At 42.4% G+C, this 21,034-nt stretch overlaps 1 protein-coding gene across 2 annotated transcripts; it reads left to right on the top strand.

The window, feature by feature from the left end:
• Positions 1 to 1,739: 1,739 nt before the first annotated feature.
• On the top strand, positions 1,740 to 20,442 carry timm17a (translocase of inner mitochondrial membrane 17 homolog A (yeast)). 2 transcript variants are annotated; one of them, XM_086011369.1, is made up of 6 exons: positions 1,740 to 1,848; positions 5,248 to 5,347; positions 11,131 to 11,194; positions 13,401 to 13,529; positions 17,788 to 17,898; positions 19,428 to 20,442. In XM_086011369.1, the coding sequence occupies exons 1-6, from the start codon at positions 1,823 to 1,825 to the stop codon at positions 19,496 to 19,498; spliced, it is 501 nt and encodes a 166-aa protein (XP_085867495.1). In that variant the 5' UTR covers positions 1,740 to 1,822; the 3' UTR covers positions 19,499 to 20,442. The 2 variants fall into 2 exon arrangements, with proteins under 2 accessions (XP_085867495.1, XP_085867496.1); XM_086011370.1 differs by lacking the exon at positions 1,740 to 1,848 and adding an exon at positions 3,736 to 4,039.
• The last annotated feature ends 592 nt before the right edge of the window (positions 20,443 to 21,034 follow it).

Genomic DNA, 21,034 nt, shown 5'->3' with positions numbered 1-21,034 from the left:
ACAATGATGATGGTGACAGTGATCGGAAAGCACCGTTTATTGGACAGATGATGTATGGTGTGTTAAGAATCTCGACCTTATATTCATCTCCATCTGCCAGCCACCTGTGTTTGAAGCGTAAGCTCACGCGAATCTGGCATGGATGAGTGCATCCCTTACCTGACAGCCAGCAACGTGGTCGCGTGTTGCTGCATTGGCCATATCCGGACCTGCAAGGCGTGGCTCCTCGTCCTCCTTCGCTTCTTCCGAGGAGTGTGTGCGTTGAGCCATTTGGTCGTCCACGCTGCTGTGCGATGTTGTGCAGGGCACAGCAGACCACAAAGATTCTGGACACCCTGGCTGGTGCATACTGCAGGGCTCCACCAGATCTGTCCAGGCATCAGAATTGCATTTTGAGCAAGCCGATGGTTTGCTCTATGATGCTTCTGGTGGAAATGTGGCTCAGATTGTACCGCTCCTCAGCCTCGTTTGATGGCCTCCTCATTGGTGTCATAAGACACTTTTTCAGGGGATAGCTCTTGTCACCAAGTAGCCATCTGGAAAGTTGGGTTGGCGGATGGAAGAGCTGAGGCACAGGAGACTGCCGCAAGATGAAGGAGTCATGGCAACTACCAGGGTACTTTGCGCAAACATGCATTATAGAAACACAGAAGATAGGAGCAGGAGTAGGCCATTTGGCCCCTCGAGCCTGCTCCGCCATTCAATGAGATCATGGCTGATCATCCAAACTCAGTACCCTGTCCCTGCCTTCTCCCCATATCCCTTGATCCCATTAGCCTTAAGAAATATATCTAACTCCTTCTTGAATATATTTAATGAATTGGCCTCAACTGTCTTCTGTGGTAGAGAATTCCACAGGTTCACCACTCTCTGGGTGAAGAAATTCCTCCTCATCTCTGTCCTAAATGGCTTAACCCTTATCCTTAGACTGTGACCCCTTGTTCTGGACTCCCCCGCCATCGGGAACATCCTTCCTGCATCGAGTCTGTCTAGTCCTGTTAGAATGTTATAAGTTTCAATGAGATCCCCTCTCATTCTTCTAAACTTCAGCGAGTATAAGCCCAATCGACTCAATCTCTCCTCATACGTCATTATGATCTGCCTGTGGTTACACACCAGCTGGACTTTCAGGGAGTGGAAACCCTTGCGGTTAACAAATACAGCTGGGTTGTGATAGGGGGCCCCAATGGCTACATGTGTGCTCTCAATGACGCCCTGCACCATTGGCAAGCGAAAGTAGCATGGGGGTTGGACCGCATCCCGCTGGCAGTTCTTCCGATTTTCGCTGCTGACCCGCCTCCAAACCTGCCCTCTCAACTGAATTATGTTTGCGGTCGAAGACTCTTTTTTGGAAATAACAACAGAAAATGTTGGAAAAACTCAGCAGGCCAGGCAACATCCGTGGAGAGAAAATAGAGTCAACGTTTCGAGTCAAACCCTTTGTCAAGACTGGAAAGGCACAGGAAATGAAATAGATTGAGAGGCCAGGCTGGGAGAGAGCAAAAGAGAAGTGAAGAGGCATTAAGAGGTATTCAAAACGAGACGAGATGGTGATAGGACTAGTGGAGACAAAAGACGGCTCTAGATTAGGTGTGAAATGTGCTGGCAGAATGAGAGACAGCTGCCATGTGGGAGAGAGAAGAGGAAGGGCCAAAACAAAGGTGGGGATACAAAATAAGTCTTTTTTGGACCTTCTCTGCGCTGAGCAGGTTATTACTCAAAACAGCAGCTACACTTTTGCACATGCGCCCTATGGCACCGGCGCGGCGCATGCGTATCGGGTGCCGCGTCACTGAGAGCGGGTGACACGTCACAGAGGAAGATGGAGGAGTACGCGCGAGAGCCCTGGTGAGCCGGTCCGGGTGACCGCCAGTTAGTGGCTGTCCGTCCGGGGGAGGCGCCGAGTCCGCGGCAGAGCGGTGCGGGGAGAGGCCAAGGGTTGGGGGGCTGCCGCTGGGGCATCGAGCGACTGATCGTGCAGCTCCGGCCTGCCGCTGGGCAGAGACACCGCGCGTGTCTGTGACTTTCCCGATGGAGCGAGTGTCCGGGCCGGGTTGGGGGAAGGTCTGTCCAGGAAACGACTGCCTGGGAGAGGGGTGGGGCTGTAGTGGAGTGTGAGCTGGCCCGGGGTGGGGGGAGGATGTAGGAGAAGTGTCCAGGCCTGTGGGGAAGCTATGCTGGGGAGTGAGTGTCTAGGTCTGGGGAGAGGTTAGGGTCCGTGGAGGGGGCGAGTGTCTGGGCTCTAGGGTGGGGTGGTCTACAGGAGAAGTGTCATGGCCTGTGGGGAAGATATGTTGGGGAGTGAGTGCCCTGGCCTTGGGGAGGGAGAGAGGGGGAGGTGGGGTTTGTAGAAGTGTCCTGGCCTGTAAAAGGAAGCTAAATTGGGGAGAATATCCTGACTTGGGGAATGGGTGGCTCTGTATAAGTTCCTGGTCTATGGGGAAAGTATGTTGGAGAGCGTGTCCTGGGGTGGGGCGAATGGGTGTAGGAGAAGTGTCCTGCACTGTGGGGAAAGTATATTAGGGAAAGTGCTCTGACCTGGGGCGGGGTGGGGTGCTCTGTAGGAGTAGTTTCTCGCCTGTGAAGAAGTTATATTGGTGAGAGTGTCCTGACCTTTTGGACGGCTGGGGTGGAAGGTCTGCAGAAGAGTGTCTTTTGGTCCAGGAGGGGAAGGTCCTTGTGTGAATGGCTCTAGGTGGCTGTTGGGTGTGTGCGGGGCTATAGGAAAGCAAGTGTGGTCAAGGTCATTTATGGTGTGCTGGCTGCTCGGGCTCCCTGTTTTCGGTATGCCAGTGCTGGACTGCCTGGTGTGGCTGCGCTAGGTCACTGTGGGGAACATGGGGGGTTGTGTGTTTATCATGGACTTTGCCTGTTTAGAGAAGACTTTTTGCACACAACAAACTGACCTCAGTCCAGAGGGAATCCTGAATGGGAAGTGTCAGCTTGTCTTGTTGGTAACGCTTTGGAAGGTTCTGGGTTCGAAGTCACTTCAGGATTTGAGCACATACCCTAGGCTGAGGGAGTGCTGCATTGTCAGAGTCCTTCGTATGTAACCTTAAACTGAGGTCCCACTGATTCAGATGGATATTATAAGATCCCATGGTATTATTAGTAGAAGAGTAAGGAATCACAGAAACCCCACAGTGCAGATAGAGGCCATTTCGGCCCATCGAGCCTGCACCGACACATATCCCACCCGATCCCCGTAACCCCTACACCAACACATATCCCACCCTATCCCCGTAACCCCACATATTTTAATCCCCCTAACACTAAGGGTCAATTTATCATAGCCAATCAACCTAACCTGCACATCTTTGGACTGTGGGAGGAAACCGGAGCACCCGGAGAAAACCCACGCAAACCCGGGGAGAATGTGCAAACTCCACACAGACAGTCACCCGAGGCCGGATTCGAACCCGGGTCCCTGGCGCTGTGAGGCAACAGTGCTAACCACTATGCCACCGTGCTGCCCCTATCTGGCCAACATTCCTCCTTCAACCTGTACCACAAAAATCAGATTAACCCAGTTATTTATGTTTGTGGGATCGTGCTGTGTGCAAAATGGCTGGCATTTGCTTACTGCATTTGTCAACTGCATTTCAAAAGTAATATGTCAAATGCTTTGAGATGTTTCTGAGAGATGTGGTTTTATTTTTTGCAAACAGTGTTTCTGACTGATGTGGCATCTGTTGAAGCTCCTGATGAATGATTTTAGTATTGAATTTCTGATTTTTAAAGGTTTTGTTTTGAGTTTGCTTTCATGGGGTCTTGCTGATTACACAACATCCATGTCACCTGTGGAAAATGTACATTCTTAATCCTTACAGATCCCAGAGCTGATTTAGTAATTGAGCAAATTTACTGATTGCTGCTACATAAAAATAAAGCAGTAGTTTTTGTCATAATTCCGGTACGGTTTGAGACCAGCCAATGCACGTAGTACAGGTGAAGTTGGGTTAGATGTGCTATGGGCAAAATTGATCCGTTTAATGGACTGAGAAAATCCTACTGTTGACCTGCATAGCAATGGTAAAAGGTGATCAACTAATTTAACCAAGAACCAATGACATTGCAATTGTTTTTTTTAATCTTTTTTCAGCAGAATAAGTTTCCAGGAAAATATTATATTACCAATGGTGGTTTTCTGCAACATTACAAGTAACCTTTGGTGGAGCACTTTTTTCAAAAAAAATAGTGTCTGTTGTGGTTAAACTATAAGCTGATCAGAGGGTGGGCCTACTGATTTCTACATGGCTACCATTGGAGCAGCTCCACAAAAATTGGCCATCAGGAGGTAATGGTGCGATAGCAAAATACTGCAGATGCTGGAAATCCAAAATAACAACAGAAAATGCTGGAAAAACTCAGCAGGCCAGGCAACATCCGTGGCGAGAAATTAGAGTTGACGTTTCGGGTCGAAACCCTTTTTCAAAACTGGAAAGGAAATAAAATAGATCGAAGGCAGGGCTGCGATCGAACAAAAGAAGTAAAAGAGACATTAAGAGGTATTCAAAACCAGACGAAATGGTAATAGGACAAGTGGAGACAAAAGACGGCTGAGATTAGATGTGAAGCGTACTGGCAGGATGAGACAGAGCTGCCATGTGGGAGAGAGGAAAAAAAAGGAAAAGTGGGAGTGGGGGGGGGGGGGGAGGGGGGGGAAGGGAAGACCCAAAACAAAGGGGTGGAAAAAAATATAAGTAAAAATATAATGGGGGCCGAGGTTATGATCTGAAATTGTTGAACTCGATATTGAGTCCGGAAGGCTGCAAAGTGCCTAATCGGAAGATGAGGTGCTGTTCCTTTTTTTCCACCCTTTTGTTTTGGGTTTTCCCTTCTCTTTTTCCCCCCCCCTTTTCCTTTTTTTTCTCTCCCCCACATGGCAGCTCTGTCTCATCCTGCCAGTACGCTTCACACCTAATCTCAGCCGTCTTTTGTCTCCACTTGTCCTATTACCATTTTGTCTGGTTTTGAATACCTCTTAATGTCTCTTTTATTTCTTTTGTTCTATCGCAGCCCTGCCTTGGATCTATTTTATTTCCTTTCCAGTTTTGAAAAAAGGTTTCGACCCAAAATGTCAACTCTAATTTCTCTCCACAGATGTTGCCTGGCCTGCAGGAGGTAATGGTGAATAGCTACGTCAGTCTGCGTTTGCCTTTCCTCCTTGGTTAGACAGCTAACACGGCCAGGGTGTATTATCTAATGTGCAGCATCTAAGTAAAGTATTTTTTTCTTTCTTGTTAGCCCATGGAGGATAGTTGATGACTGTGGCGGTGCCTTTACAATGGGCGCCATTGGTGGCGGAATATTTCAGTCTATTAAAGGCTTCAGGAATGCTCCAGTGGTAAGTCATTTCACAACCCTGATAAAATTCAGCTACAGTAAACTCTTGTTTAAACGGTACTTAATCATCCAGAATTCTTTAATAACTGGCAAAATAGATAACCGGTAATCTTGCCGAATCCATCCATTTTTCGTTTTTCCGAGTCCGAGTTTCTCGCGGTGGCCGAGTTAGTCCGTGGCTTTTATTTTGTTAAAAATGGCCTACCTCTCTGTTATCCAGAATTTTTCATCAACCGGCACCATCCTGGTCCCGTAGGTGCCGGATACGAAGGAGTTTACTGTATATTAATGTTCGTGACTTAAAAATGTTCAATTATTTTGTTCAGTCCCGTGGCCATCATTTGTAATAAGAATATAAGAAATAAGAGCAAGCGTAGGCCATACGGCCCCTCGAGCCTGCTCTGCCATTCAATAAGATCATGGCTGATCATCGACCTCACTCCACTTTCCCGCCCCATCTCTGTATCCCTTGATTCCTCTAGAGTACAAAAATCTATCTATCTCAGCCTTGAATATACTCAAAGACTCAGCATGCACAGCCCTCTGGGGCAGAGAATTCCAAAGATTCACAACCCTCTTGAGTGAAGAAATTCCTCCTCATCTCAGCCTTAAATGGCCTACCCCTTATCCTGAGACTATGCCCCCTAGTTCTAGACACTCCAGCCAGGGGAAACAACCTCTCAGCATCTACCCTGTCAATCCCTTCAGAATCTTGTATGTTTCAATGAGATCACCTCTCATTCTTCTAAACTCCAGAGAGTATAGGCCCATTCTACACAATCTCTCATCATAGGACAGCCCTCTCATCCCTGGAATCAATCTAGTGAACCTTCGTTGCACCGCCTCCAAAGCAAGTACAGGAAACTCTCGATTTACTGGCACCCAAACAACCGGAAATCTTGGTTAACCAGCAAAATTCAGGAGTAGGTTCAGTTAAGTTTTTCTTCATCTTAGTGGCCGTTCCTGGATCTGTGGCTGTGTAATCGGGGGTTTCTGGACTTGTTGCTAAGCAACAGGGACGCTTGGTCTGTGGCTCCTGCAGCTGTTGCTAAGCAACAGGGAAGCCTGGATTTGTTGCTGTGTACGGCGCTCTCGTACCTTTTAACTATAACTCTCTGTAATCCGGACTTTTTGATAAACCGGCACTACGCTGGCCCCGTCGGTGCTGGATAAAAAAGAGTTTCCTGTATATCCTTCCTTAGATAAGGAGACCAAAACTGTGCGCAGTACTCCAGGTGTGGTCTCACCAAGGTCCTGTACAATTGTAGCAAGACTTCTTTACTCTTATACTCCAACCCCCTTGCAATAAAGGCCAACATGCCATTTGCCTTCCTTATTGCTTGCTTGTACCTGCATGCTAGCTTTCTGTGTTTCTTGCACGAGGACACCCAAATCTCTCTGAACACTAACAAATTGAAAGTTTCTCACCATTTAAAAAATATTCTGTTTTTCTATTCTTCCTACCAAAGTGAATAACTCACCTTTCCCTACATTATACTCCATCTGCCACCTTATTGCCCACTCGCTTAGTCTATCTATATCCCTTTTCAGACTCTTGGTGTTCTCCTCACAGCGTACTTTCCCACCTAGCTTTGTATCATCAGCAAACTTGGATACATTACACTCGGTCGCTTCATCTAGGTCATTAATATAGATTGTAAATAGCTGATGCCCCAACACTGATCCTTGCGGCACCTCACTAGTTAAAGCCTGCCAACCTGAAAAAGATCCATTTATCCCTACTCTCTGTTTTCTGTCCGTTAACCAATCCTCCATCCATGCTACTATATTACCCCAACCCCATGAGCCCTAATCTTGTGTAATAACCTTTTATGTGGCACCTTATCGAATGCCTTTTGGAAATCCAAATATACTACATCCACTGGTTCCTCTTTATCTACCCTGCTAGTTACATCCTCAAAAAACTCTAATAAATTTGTCAAATACGATTTCCCTTTCATAAAACCATGTTGACTCTGCCTAATCATGTTATGATTTTCCCGACAACTGATGTCAGGCTAACTGGCCTGTAGGTCCCTGTTTTTTCTCTCCCTCCTTTCTTGTTACATTTGCGACCTTCCAATCCACTGGGACCATTCCAGAATCTAGGGAATTTTGGAAGATCAAAACCAATGCATCCACTATCTCTTCAGCCACCTCTTTTTGAACCCTAGGATGCTCCTGATAGATGACTTGTATTGCCAGGGTATTAATTTGGATGTGCAATGTATCTTGAACTGAGAAAGGAAGCTTTTTTTTGATAATTCTTCCCTCTTTCTAAGCGCCTTGGGACGTTTTATTACGTTAAAGGCACTATATAAATATAAGTTCTTGTATCATTGCCTTCATTACCACCAGACTTGCTGACCTTCCATTGTTTACACTCTATAAATTTCAGCTCATCCAAAACTCTGCTGCCCATATCCGACCCTGACCCAAGCCCCGCTTGCCCATCACATAGGAGCTGCAGTAGGCCATTCAGGTCCTCAAGCCTGTTCTGTCATTCAGTTAGATCATGGCTGATCAGTACCTCGGCTCCATTTACCTGCGTTTGTTCCATATCCCTAATCCCCTTACCCAACAAAAATCTATCGATCTCTGTCTAAAATTTCAATTGACCGAACATCCACAACCTTTTAGGGGAGAAGGTTTCAGATTTCCAATGCCTATTGCATGACAAATGCTTCCTGATTTTGCTCCCAAATGGCCTGGCTCTAATTTTAAGATTATACCCTCTCTTTTTTCTGTATTTCCCTACTAGAGGCACCTGCAGTGGCTTCTCGTCCTGCTCCTGCACCCTTACCTCGGAAATCCCCAAGAATCTATCCTTGACCCCCTCCTGTTTCTTGTCTACATGCTGCCCCTTGGCGACATCATCTGAAAACATAACGTCACGTTCAACATGTACGCTGACAGCACCCAGTTCTACCTCCTCGCCACCTCTCTCGACCCCTCCACTGTCTCTGATTTGTCACACTGCTTGTCCGACATCCAGTAGAGGATGAGCAGAAATTTCCTCCAACTAAATATTTGGAAGACTGAAGCCATTGTCTTTGGACCCCGCCACAAACTCCGTTCCCTAGCCACCAATTCCATCCCTCTCCTTGGCAACTATCTGAGGCTGAACCAGACCTTGGTGTCGTATTTGACCCCGAGCTTCAGACCACATATCCGCTCCATCACCAAGACCGCCTACTTCCACCTTCGTAGTATTACCTGACTCTGCCCCGTCTCAGCTCATCTGCTGCTGAAACCCTCATCCATGCCTTTGTTACCTCTAGACTTGACTATTCCAATGCCCATCACCCCTGTGCTCGCTGACCTACATTGGCTCACCATCTGGCACCGCCTCGATTTTAAAATTCTCATCCTTGTTTTGAAATCACTCCATGGCTATACCCCTCCGTATCTCTGTAACCTCCTCCAGCCCTACAACCCTCCGAGATCTCTGCGCTCCTCCAATTCTGGCCTCTTGCGCATCTCCGATTTTAAGCGCTTCACCATGCCTTCGGCTGCCTAGGCTGTATGCGCTGAAATTTCCTCCCTAAACCAGTCCATCCTCTCTACCTCTCCTTAAAACCAAGTTTTTGGTCCTCTCTCTATATGGCTCGCTGTCAAATTTTGTTTGCTAATGCTCCTATGAAGCGCCTCGAGATGTTTTACTGCGGGAAAGGCGCTATATAAATACAGGGTTTTGTTGTTTCTCTGTAACTACCCTATCAAATCCTTTTCTCAGTTTAAAGACTTCAATTAAATCACCCTTCAATGTTCTAAATTCAAGGGAATACAAATCAAAGTTATGCAACCTGTCCTCATAATTTAACCTTTTAATCCCTAGTATAATTCTGGTGAATCTGCATTGTACCCCTGCCCCGTTCCAAGAGCAATATATCGTTCCTGAGGTGCCATGCCCAAAATTGGACGTAGTACTTGAAATGGGGTTTGACCAAGGCTTTGTACAACTGAAGCATCAGTTCCTCACATTGCAACCCTCTTGAAATCCATTAGCCTTTTGATTACTTTTTGTATGTGGACACCTCAATCCCTTTGCTCCTCCACATCCCCTAGCCTCTCACTATTTAAGACCATATTACGATTTGTCTTTCTAAGATTCAAAGTGGCTGACTTCACACTTCCCCCGCATTGAATTCCATCTGTCATAGTTTTTCCCACTCACTTAGTTTGTCTCTGTCCCTTTGTAACATCCTGCTGCCAACCACACAACATACTGTGATTCCCCACTTGAGTAGCATCTGTAAACTTGGATATAGAAAACTCACTTTCTTCATCCAGGTCAGTATAATATATATGGTTAAAAGCTGAGGCCCCAGTACAGATCCTCTGGAACACCAGTTGTTGCATCCTGCCAAATCAGTGAACTTTCCCGTTATCCCTAATCTGTCTCCTAATTCCTAACCAATTACCAGCCCATGTCACGAGGATACCTCCAATTCTGTGCGCTCTCATTTTTGCTCATTTCTTGTGTGGAACCTTATCAAATGCTTTCTGGAAGTCCATATAGATAATATCCATAGACATCCCCTATCCACCACGCGAGTGTCCTCCTTTTTAAAAAAAAAAAAAAAAAAAATTCAACTAGATTTGTCAGACATAACCTACCCTTCACAAATCCAATCTTTGATTAGTTGATACTTGTTCAAGTGCTAATAGATTCCAGTAACTTCACCACAATTGATGTTAAACTGACAACTCGATAGTTACAGTACCTAGTTTTCCCTCTTTCCCTTCTTAAATTCTTGTTATAAATCCCTCCATGGCCGCACCCCCTCCCTATTTTCAGGAAGGTGGAGTTGAGGTCGAAGATCAGCAATGATCTTATTGAATGGCGGAGCACGCGCGAAGGGCTGTATGGCCCCTATTCCTGCTCCGATTTCTTGTGTTATGTTCTTATTTTGTAACTGTCTCCAGCACTACCCACCCTCTCTCTCCCTGGACGCACTGTTTCTTTGACTCTGGCATACCCTGTCTCTTTGTCGCAGCATTGACATCTATGCCTTCAGGTGCTGAGGCCCCCATGCAACGTTCCTGTTAAGCTGCGTGGCCGCACAGCGGTCTGGAGGTCCCGCACCGGCCGGTCACCGGCTTTTGAATGGGAAAAACTGCACGAGCGGAAATTTGAATGGGCGTGCAGCCTGTTAAAGGGGCCGTGCACCCACCATGCTCTTGAATTCTTTTCCCACACTCTTTCCACTGATTTTTCCTCCTTTTGAGACCTAACTCCTCTTTGGCTCAGCATCCAATTCTCCTTGTGCCTCTGAAGCACCTTGGGACATCTTTTGTATGTTAAAAGTGTTATCTAAATGCAAGTTGTTTTTGTACACATATCTGTCGTCTACGTATTATGAAGTTTTTGCTTTTATATGTCAAAAAATATCCATTTCATAAGATGCCACTAATTTAGAAATAATAAGGACAACATTTTTGGTATGCTGTGCAAATGTAGGAGTCAATGTGGAACAATTGATTCCATGCAGATTTTGGTGAATTACACATGTAGTCTTGAATTTGGTTTGAGTTTTCCACAAGTATGTGTACAAGCACAAAAGTAGTGACCCATTCCATGGTTAAAATGCTCTGTGATAATAAAATATATATAAATATTCTAACTTAGTTTGGCTTAGGGTGACTAGCACTGTTATTACTAAGTGTCTTTACAATATATTGATAAAGGTACTTTTGCATTTGCTTACATTTCTTTAATAAAAGCTTGTTGCATGCTTTCGAGCACTATTAAGCCTACGTTTTTTTATGTTTTAAAAACAGGGAATGAGTCATAGATTTCGCGGAAGTCTGACAGCAGTTAAGACCAGAGCTCCACAATTAGGAGGTATGTTAGTTGTATTTGTACAACAATCTAAATTACTTTGCATTTCTAAAATTAAAAACCCAGCTATAATAGTTTGTCTTTTGAATCATGTTGGTTCTCACAAGACAGAAGAAGTCAAAACATGACTAACAATTGGCAAAGCTACCACACTTAGAGCTGTGTAAGGAATCTAAGCTGTAAACCCAGGAGTGTAAAGACTCCTTTATTGTTACACTGCCAGGCTGTTCAGCCATGAAACATGATGTAATCCCAGGCAGAGCATACTTGCTTAATTGGAGTGGCAAGGTGGGCCCTAAGACACCTTTGGGCAGGGGGGGAAAACATCTACCTTATCCTACAAGTTGAGCAATGGTGGCCTGGTTTAGAAGCCTTTCTAGTAAACGCTGGGTTCCTGAGCCTTGTGAAGACTTATTTTATCCACAGTGGCAAAGTTTGTCGAAAAATTGATTCTGTAAGGCTTTCAAAAACTGGTTTTAGTTATTAAATTATTTTGCTGTTATGGGAGTACGAACCATTTAATAAATTATACCAACAGAGCTATCCTTTCGTCAGTATGGCTACATTCGTAACACTCTTGCCTGATTCAGAATTTTCTTGAGTTTGTGCCCCACTTCAGGGTTTGAGCACATAATCTAGGGTGACACTTCTGAGGGAGTGCTCCATTGTCAGAGATGCCACCTTTTGGATGAGAAGCTCTACCGAGATCCCATCTACCTATTCAAGTGGACGTAAAAGAGGACGAACTTGAAGAGTAGGGAGTTCACCCAGTGTTCTGGCTAACATTCCTCTCAATCCACACCACTAAAATAAATTGATTGTTTATTCATCCCATTTGTTATTTAATGTACCTTGCATCAATGTGCAAATTGGAAGCCACTTTTGCCTGCATGACAGCTCACGGTACTTCAGAAGTAATTAACTGATTGTGAAAAGCTTGCAGGGGTCCTGCAAAGGCACCATATAATTGCAAGTTCTATCCAATTATTACTATTGTCAGTTAGTGAAATTCATAATACAGGAAACTTTGTGCTATCCGGCACCGACGGGACCGAGCTGCTGCCGTTCCCTCAAAACTGCCGGACACTCCAGAGCTAATGTTGAAACATACGGAGATTTTCATCTCCGTATGAATCAACAAACCCTGTTGCCTCTAAACAGTCGGCAAGCGTCTCTAGCTGAAGCTGTTGCCTAGTTACAGACCTTGCAGAGCTTGACTGTTCAAAAAAAAAAAAAAAAAAGAAACGAAAAGAATAAAAAACGGCTCCTGATTTTTGCTGGTGGCTCGAGCTTGCCGGTTAGCCTCCAGATAACACACAGTTTCCTGTAGCAATCTTCAGTATGTAGCATCGTTAGAATTAAGCAGGTCATTTTGTTTATTGATCCCAAGCAGAAGCTTTAGTTTGTGCAAAATTGGTAAAAATGTTTCCTTAATGTGAATTTAGTTGACAGCATCAATTAAATAGAGCTTTCTCCAGCGTCTGTGATAATCTGTTGCCTCCACTGTATATTTTCCCCTTTTAGCAACAGAAGACAAAGTTTGAATGAGACCTGCTCGGGCTATTCCTCTACAAAGTATTTGTTGCCTCCTTCCAGAGCTGTCAATATCCTGTGCTACAGCAGTAGTATATTTATTGGTAATCCTAAGCGGGACTAACTAATGTTGCTTCTTTAACCAGACCTGGGCGGAACAGCTTTAATGTAGTCAGTTACTTTTATTTGATTGGAATATTTCAGGTATTTGTTACATTTGCTAATGCCTGCCAAGCACCAGAAAAAATTCAGAAGGAAGACAAACTCCTGACCTTGGGGGGGGGGAGAATGGCTTTTTAGTTGAAGCATTTCCATTGCTTAATAATGTAACCGAATTATTAAAATAAATGATAAACTATTGTAACTAATTCTTAACCCACCTCTGCTTCATTGAGATCTGGTCACAGGATGTCAAGGGTTTTATGTAGTTAATATTTTTTTGTGTACTAAATACTATTATGTTTTATTTCACTATTGGGGAACAGCTTCCTCAATCTGTGGGTGTAAGTACTCACTTTATGTACATTTTGATTATAATTATATGCTTGGTTATAATATGTTTGGGAATAATTGAATTTCTCAGTTTTTCTGCTGCTGAAACATCTGTGAAGTAATTTAGATCAATTTATTTAAATTAGCTAACAATCTCTCATTCACTATTTTAAAATGTTTTTAGGAAGCTTTGCCATATGGGGTGGGCTATTTTCAACAATTGACTGTGGCTTAGTGAAGGTCAGAGGTAAAGAAGATCCGTGGAATTCTATAACCAGTGGAGCCTTAACGGGAGCCATATTAGCTGCAAGAAGTAAGTGAAACAAACTATTTTATAACGGTGAGTCAGTGTGATGTCTCTACTTGGTGTTAATAGTATTAGGAAAAAAATAGCATAATCTTAAGAGGCTTTAGGATCATGGATGTTCCTTAGGCAGAGCTTTTTTTCTGTAAAGCTGACTAGATGCGATTACCTTGACTTAACAGCAGTCTGCCACTGTGAATCTTGCTTTTATGCTGCCCTGCCATATGGGATACATGTCAGTAGGGGAACCTGAACTTTGCAAGTTGTTGTTGTAATACTCTCCACCTGTTGCTGTGTTCTTTCAAAGCCATTTTACCAATCATGGAAATTACAGTAAAAATCATGAACATATTTTGTGGTAACCAAGATAATTTTATTTAGCTGTATATTTTTATATAAACAGCAATTTCAAAGTTGCAACAAACCCAAGAACACAAACTATTAGCACCCAAAGATATTGTCACTTATACTTCACAGGATGATTTGAAAGCTGTGATTTGTCTAACTTGTTTGGAAAGAACATTTTACACAATCCAGAATTTGAAATGTGATTGATTTATTATCTCTCCAAACTTCTTTTTATATTCAAAAGAAATGCCTTGCAGAGATATTGTTCGTGGAGATACACAGGCAATACGATGCAATTAATGCCAGCTCTGGAAACCAATTGATTGCATGCCAGTATTGTCTGCAATCTGAATGTAGGCTGCAAACTCTCCTATTCCCTTTCTATTGTCCAAACGAATTGGAATGGGGTAAATATATGTTGCTGTTCTGCACTGCCAGTTCATTTTGAGTGGATTATTTGCAGTTCACACTTAGAAATCTGCCATAATGCTGCAGATAGACCAAAAAAAAATCTCTGACTCATGTTTTAACAATGCATAATTTGGCTGCTAATCATCTTTCCAACATTCATGGATTTTCAGTTATGATAGTTTGGATTTCAAGTTACAGTTGCCTGTGAAATCCTTAAAAGTACAAAACCTTCCCCTGGAGTGTTTTTAATTGCATATTGGTGGATGCAGTTTGGGAGGGATTATATTCTGATCCGTAATTCTGAATTTGGCTTGTATCACCTTAGTTACTAGTTGGAATCTGGAGGATAGATATCTCTCGTTTTGCTTCATCTATAAAAATCTATTGTTTTTAAAGTTCAAAAATATTTATAAAAGCTTCACCAAAGTTTCATACAATCTATTTTAATGTTTTAAAAACAATTTGTTTGTCTTATAACACTCCTGCGAAGCGCCTTGTGACGTTTTACTATATTAAAGGTGCTATATAAATACAGGAAACTTTTTTATCCAGCACGGACAGGACCGACATGCTGGTTCATCAAAAATTCTGGATAACCGAAAGCTATAGTAAAAGATACGGAGCTGAGAGCTCCGTATAAAGCAACAAAGCCTGTTGTTTAACAACAGGTTCAAAACAATGGCCACAAGTTGCAAGCGTCGCTGTAGCTTAGCAACAGCTGCAGCCACACCCTTGCACAGCAACACACGGAGGAAGGCAAGTAATAAAAGTTGCCTGAACCTACTCCTGAATTTTGCCAGTTAACCGACATTTCCGGTTATTTAGGTGCCAGTTAATCGAAAGTTTCCTGTACAAGTTGTTGTTGAAAAATAATAAAATGAAAAGTGTAAGATATAGAGCTTATGAATGCTCTAGGATATGGCTATACTGTGAAACGTTCATTGAAGATGACTTATTACAACAACATTGTCCATTTATTTTTAACTGCACTGAAACCTTGACTTCATGTACTCTTCTCAGGGACAAATAACAGAAAACCAATGAAAATGCTGTCTACTTCAGCTCTTCTTAAAATCTTGTTCTAGCAGTTTTACAGCAGCAAAGTACTGTGATAATGGGAAATCAGGATTGTGTTTTTAATAATATTAGAACAAACGAGAACCTTTTGGTTCTGTTCTGCATCTTGTTCCAAGTAAAATTAGTTGGAACTGTATTGTAAAGGAAGCATTATACATTATTGAAATCGTTTTTAGAACTGAGGAACTTTGTTCTAGGTTGTTTTAGGATACAGTTTTTTGTTTAAGCTAGTTACATTCTAATAACTTTCCAAGTTGCTTTGGAAATATGTATTGGTTTACTAGATCCAGCTCAGGAAGTGGTATGAGGGAGATTCATAAACTTTTTATAAAATGTTTTAGATGAGAGGCTCATGGTTCTATTCAATTCCAGGTGATATAACGTCTGTTTGCTTTAAATCATCTATGCATCCAAGCACAAAAATGTATTCTGTTCAGGATGAATGCTGCTTACAATTTTAAAATTGTAATCCGAGTATAGCACCTATCCAATCACCACCGATTACCCTAGTGTAAGTACCTGTAATTACATAGAAGTTACAACACTAAAACAGGCTAATCAGTCTGTGTTTGTGTTTATCCTTCACATCAGCATAGTCGTAATCCTATGTGCCTGCCCTGTTCCCATTTGCCTTTATCCCTCTTTGCTTCATCCACCTATCTAACCTATTCTTAAAAGCTGGCATGGTCTCTGGTTCAATCACTAACTTTGGAAGTGCATTCTGCAGCCATACAATATTCTTCTGCTCTCGGTCCTAAATCTTTACATTTAACCTTGTATCTATATCCCCTCGTTCTAGACCCATCAACTCTGGAAACAGTACATTTCTATTTACTCTGTCCCATCCTTTTAAACACCTATCCAAATCACCCTATTATCTCCTTTTATAATGAAAGCAGCCCAAATTTTTCAAGTCTTTCTGTGTACAGGAAACTTTGGTTTATCCGGAGGTTGTATGTCCGGAAACCTCGATCTACCGGCAGAAATCAGGAGCCATTTTGGTAGGTTTTTTTTCTTCTCGTGGCTTTTTTTTCCAACAGTCAGGCTCTGCAAAGTCTCTGAAGCTGTTGCTAAGCTACAGACGCTTCCAAGGTACGGCCGACTGTTTAGAAGCTGTTGCTAAGCAAGTGTTTGTTGCCAGATACGGAGATGAAAACCTCCGTATGCTTCAACATTAATGCTGGTTTGTCCGGCAGTTTTGATAGATTGGCAACAGCTCGGTCCCGTTGGTGCCGGATATCACAAAGTTTCCTGTAATTATATTTCCTCATAACAGGCAATATCCTAGTAAGTCTACACTGTATCCTCTCTTACTTCCTTGGCATCTTTCCTATAGTTTGGAGGCAAAAACAGCATGCAGGACTCCAACTTAAGTAGTCTTACTAAGGTTTTTGTATTGATTTATATATTCTATACCTCTTGCCATAAAACCGTACTCCATTAGATTTTTTTATGGCCTCATCCACTTGTGGTGCTTTTAATGTCTGGAGAATCTGAACCCCCCACATCCCCCATTAAAAGTATTACAGGAAACTTTGTGCTATCCTGGAAGTTGAATGTCCGTCAACTTTGATCTAACGGCAGAAATCAGCAGCCGTTTTGGTTCGGTGTTTTTTTTTTCTCCTTGCATTCTTTTCACAGGCAGGCTCTGGAAAGCGTCTTTGTCACTTAGCAACAGCTTCAGAGACGCTTCCAAGCCACGGGCCGAGTGTTTACAAGCTGTTGCTGAGCAACAGTGTTTGTGGTCAGATACTGCGATGAAAAGCTCCTGATAACATTGACGCTGGTCTATCCGGAGCTTTTAAAAAAAACGGCAGTAGCTTGGTCCCATGGGTGCTGGATAGCACAAAGTTTCCTGTACTTTTTAAAATCAAAATGTAACATCTCACACTTGCTGACATTGAATTCCATTTGCTACTTTTTTGTCCATTCAATCAATATCCACATGCAGCCTCATTTGGCCCTCAGACTTACTTACTATGTATCCTATTTTAGTATTGTCTGCAAATTTGGACACCAACTAGCCCTTTATCCAAATCATTGATATATATGTAGTGAACAGAAGTAGTCCCAGAACAAAATCTTGTGGGACACGACTATTCACTTCCAACCGCTCAGAAATTGCTCAACTCTTACTCTGATTCCTCTCTTCTAACCAGTTTTTAATGCAATTTACTACCCTTCCCCTGATTCCATGCTCCTTAATCTTTTCTAATAGTCTCCTGTGGTACCTTGTTAAGGCTTTCTGAAAGTCCATGTACACCATATCCACTGCACTTCCCTCAACCACCAAAACAAGAATGTTAGTTTTATTCCTCTTTGAGAGAGAAAATGTGTTTGTAAAACATCAGTATAACCTGGTTTGATATATTCTCACTCTGTTCTAGAGCATTTATTATCATTCATAAACTATGTGGGCACTTTCATTTAGATGGTCCAATGGCAATGGTGGGATCTGCTGCTATGGGAGGTATACTTCTTGCCTTGATTGAAGGAGCTGGAATAATGCTCACACGATTTGCTTCAACACAATTTCCAACAGGTAAGCTGTCAATATAAAGGTATTGGCAATAAATGTGGCATTGCCAGCATCCCCAAGAACAAATATATAAAGAATGTATATATTCAAGTGTATCAGCATTTTGCTTTGGCTGGATGGATGGGCTATTTCCACAGATAATTGCCCTGGTGAGCCCACTAGGAGGACTAGTTGAGCAGTGTACTAAGGTTCTGCCCTCGGGCACTTTCCATTCCTCCTGGCTGGCACCTGTGTAGCTTCCCAGATTGAGTTAAGCCTTGGTAGCATTGTTAGCTAAGATTGGAGTGATGAGAGTTTCGTTACTTGGTACAGCACAAATTTCAAAATTATTGCAAATGTAATATTTCAGATGTCTGCAGTACAGAGGAACAAAAATACCTGGAAACAAGTTTTTGTACCCAATGTAAATACAAGCTAATACATTGGCCCAGAAATTCAGGTCGAGGGCTTCCCGCGGGTGTAAGCCCCCAACCTGCACTTACCTTGCGCGCCGGCCGTTGAGCTGTGGGTCCCCATGGAATTCCGATCCTGGGCCTGCTCCAACTGCCGGCGCGCAGTTAGTTCGATGTGTCCCCTGGGATCACGTGGGCCACGGAGCCAATCGGAGCAGGGAATGCTCCATTCATAAGTTTGACAGGAAGGGCTGTCAAACTTACTACAAGCCCCAAAACATCACTAAATCTTCAAATAATTTTTTTTTTAAATCACTTTAAATAAACTATAAATTACATGAAATAACAAATTTTTGAATAATTTTATTTTCTAATGGGGCTAAAAATAAACTTACCTTTCTTTAAAGTATTTAAAAGTAATAAACCTGTGGAAATGTTTTAATTTTCATTAATTCACCACTTACCTTGTAAAAAGCAGGTCTTGCGACTGCTTTTCACATGTGTAACTTCTGGAGACTTACCCTCCCGGAAAAACCGAAGTTCGATGCGCACGTGTTCGAACTCTGAACCCCTTCTTTCAGGGGAACGGAAGTGCCGGTTTCCTGCGCATGTGCAGTGTATGCAGGAACCCGGCACTTCCATTGGGCCTACGGGTGAGTACCCCATGCGTACTCACCCGTGGAGACCTGAATTTCTGGGCCATTAAAAAAAATGTTGGTTAGTTGGTATCTAATAACCCCTATTATATATGGCATGTTCTGTATGAATTGGACCAAATACTGTTAGAATAGATGGAGCTGAAATTTTTAGTAAAGGAGTTATCATCTAGAAAACAAACTATGCAGTTAGTATTTTTGTTTGGACTATTTCTACAGATTTGCATATGCATTCTATTGGCAAAAGAAATAGCATTAAAATTAAATGCTGTAGGTCAGGGATGTCTAACCTATTGAACAGCTGGAATGCACCACAAATGGTCTGTACACAAAAAATGAGAAGCCCTCTTTTTCCATGGTGTTTATTCATATTACTGTTCAGAATTAACTTGGATGGGGTGAAACAAAACCAGTGATCAGATTGTTCTGCAATTGCTCCTGAAGAATTTTTTAAACTGAAGTATCTTTTTTCCGCCCCTTGTAGGTCCACAGTTAACAGATGATCCTACTCAACTACAGACTCCATCATTTGGTGACTATAGACAATATCAGTGATATCTATTGAAATACCTCTAGCTTTGTGGATGCTGAAAGACTAATTGTGTCATTAAGGGGAAAAAAGAACACTCCGACCATCCTGTGGGGAACACACTTTCTGTAGTTGTATGTAACCAATTTTTCAAGGTTGGTATGGTTAGAAAAGGCCATTGTAGAAAATTTATTATAAAAGATTTTCTGCCAGTGGCCTTGTAATATATGTATATATGGTATATGCCATATTTTACCTTGGTATGAAGGCCCTTGTATCAGAGTAGAGCTGTTAATGTAATCCAAGATTTTTGTGCCTGAGTTTGTATTCTCTGGTGAATCTATTTGTAAACTGAATAATTGGTTGACCGTGTCATTTCAAATCTAGCAAAATATAATCGCATCCAGTCTCTTCCTAAGTACTGTACACTTCAGACATTTTTTTTAAACTAGTAAGATCACGAAACATTGAGGAAAAAGTTGTTCCAACTCAATTTTTTAATGTAATGATTGGATACTCAATTTATGAAAACTTGTGCATGACCCAAGAAGTCTTAATTGGAAATTAGTGGTTAGTGATAATTATTTGAGCCACTTTATTATTTATAGTATGAATTCAAATTAGTAAATTGAGGGGAAACTACTCATTACCTTTACTGTAACAAGAAAAAGATAGGATTTAGGTACCAATATTTACAAAAAAAACCTTCTACTGACCTAGAATGACTTGGTTTTCAAATCTAATGCTGTAAGCTTATCACTTTAGTGCTGTCCTTCAACACCTTGTATTGAATTGTGTATGAAGCAACTTGTCACTTCATTGTACCTAACCAAATTTCCATTAGGAGTTATAAATTGTGCAATAGTGGCAGTGAAGAATAATATGTGATGAGATATTTGTCTGGCCACTGAAGAGGTATTGTTCCATCAGAAGACATGTGTATCCTCAATAAATGAAGTATTATTTGTAATATTGAACTCAATGTTTTGGCTGTGATAGAATCCAGTTGACTGATTTGCCAGGAGCTGCAATTGAAGTGTTCCCTATATTCTCTCCAATGTACCTTCATTATAGTGCAATTTCTGTTGTAGCCTTAGTGTGAGTACTCACTTGCCAAAATGAAAAGTTGGTGGTGCAGTACGTCACTTGAAATTAAATTGATCAAAAGCCTGACACCCCCTATAAGTCTGGCCTCAACTCGAAAGAAAAAAATTCTAAACATGTATTTCATACTCAAGGCCTAAACTGTAAAGAAACTTCTGTATTCCCACTGATTTATGAACAGCACCTTTCCACAAACTACTACTTGAACAGTATTCTTTAGCTGACTAATTTGGAATTGAATGCTGAGCATTGGGTCAAAGAGGTCTAACTGCAGATTTGGACCATGCTCCTGTACTGTTTTCTATGCTCGCTAGAAGTGGGACACAATGGAACTTTAGATGATGCTTAATCTCTGGGTTTCCATGGCTGGTCAGTGTTAGCCCACTTTTTCACTCACCACCCTGCTTAAGCCATAAACGATTTGTGCTATTCATTACTTGAACAGGTACCAGTTAAAC

Source organism: Somniosus microcephalus, chromosome 18, assembly GCF_052327205.1.
Source record: "Somniosus microcephalus isolate GS21.2 chromosome 18, FLI_Smic_1.0, whole genome shotgun sequence".
NCBI classification, from domain to species: Eukaryota; Metazoa; Chordata; class Chondrichthyes; order Squaliformes; family Somniosidae; genus Somniosus; species Somniosus microcephalus.
Note: the sequence above shows the minus strand (reverse complement) of the source record. Positions and strands in the feature narration are given on the sequence as shown.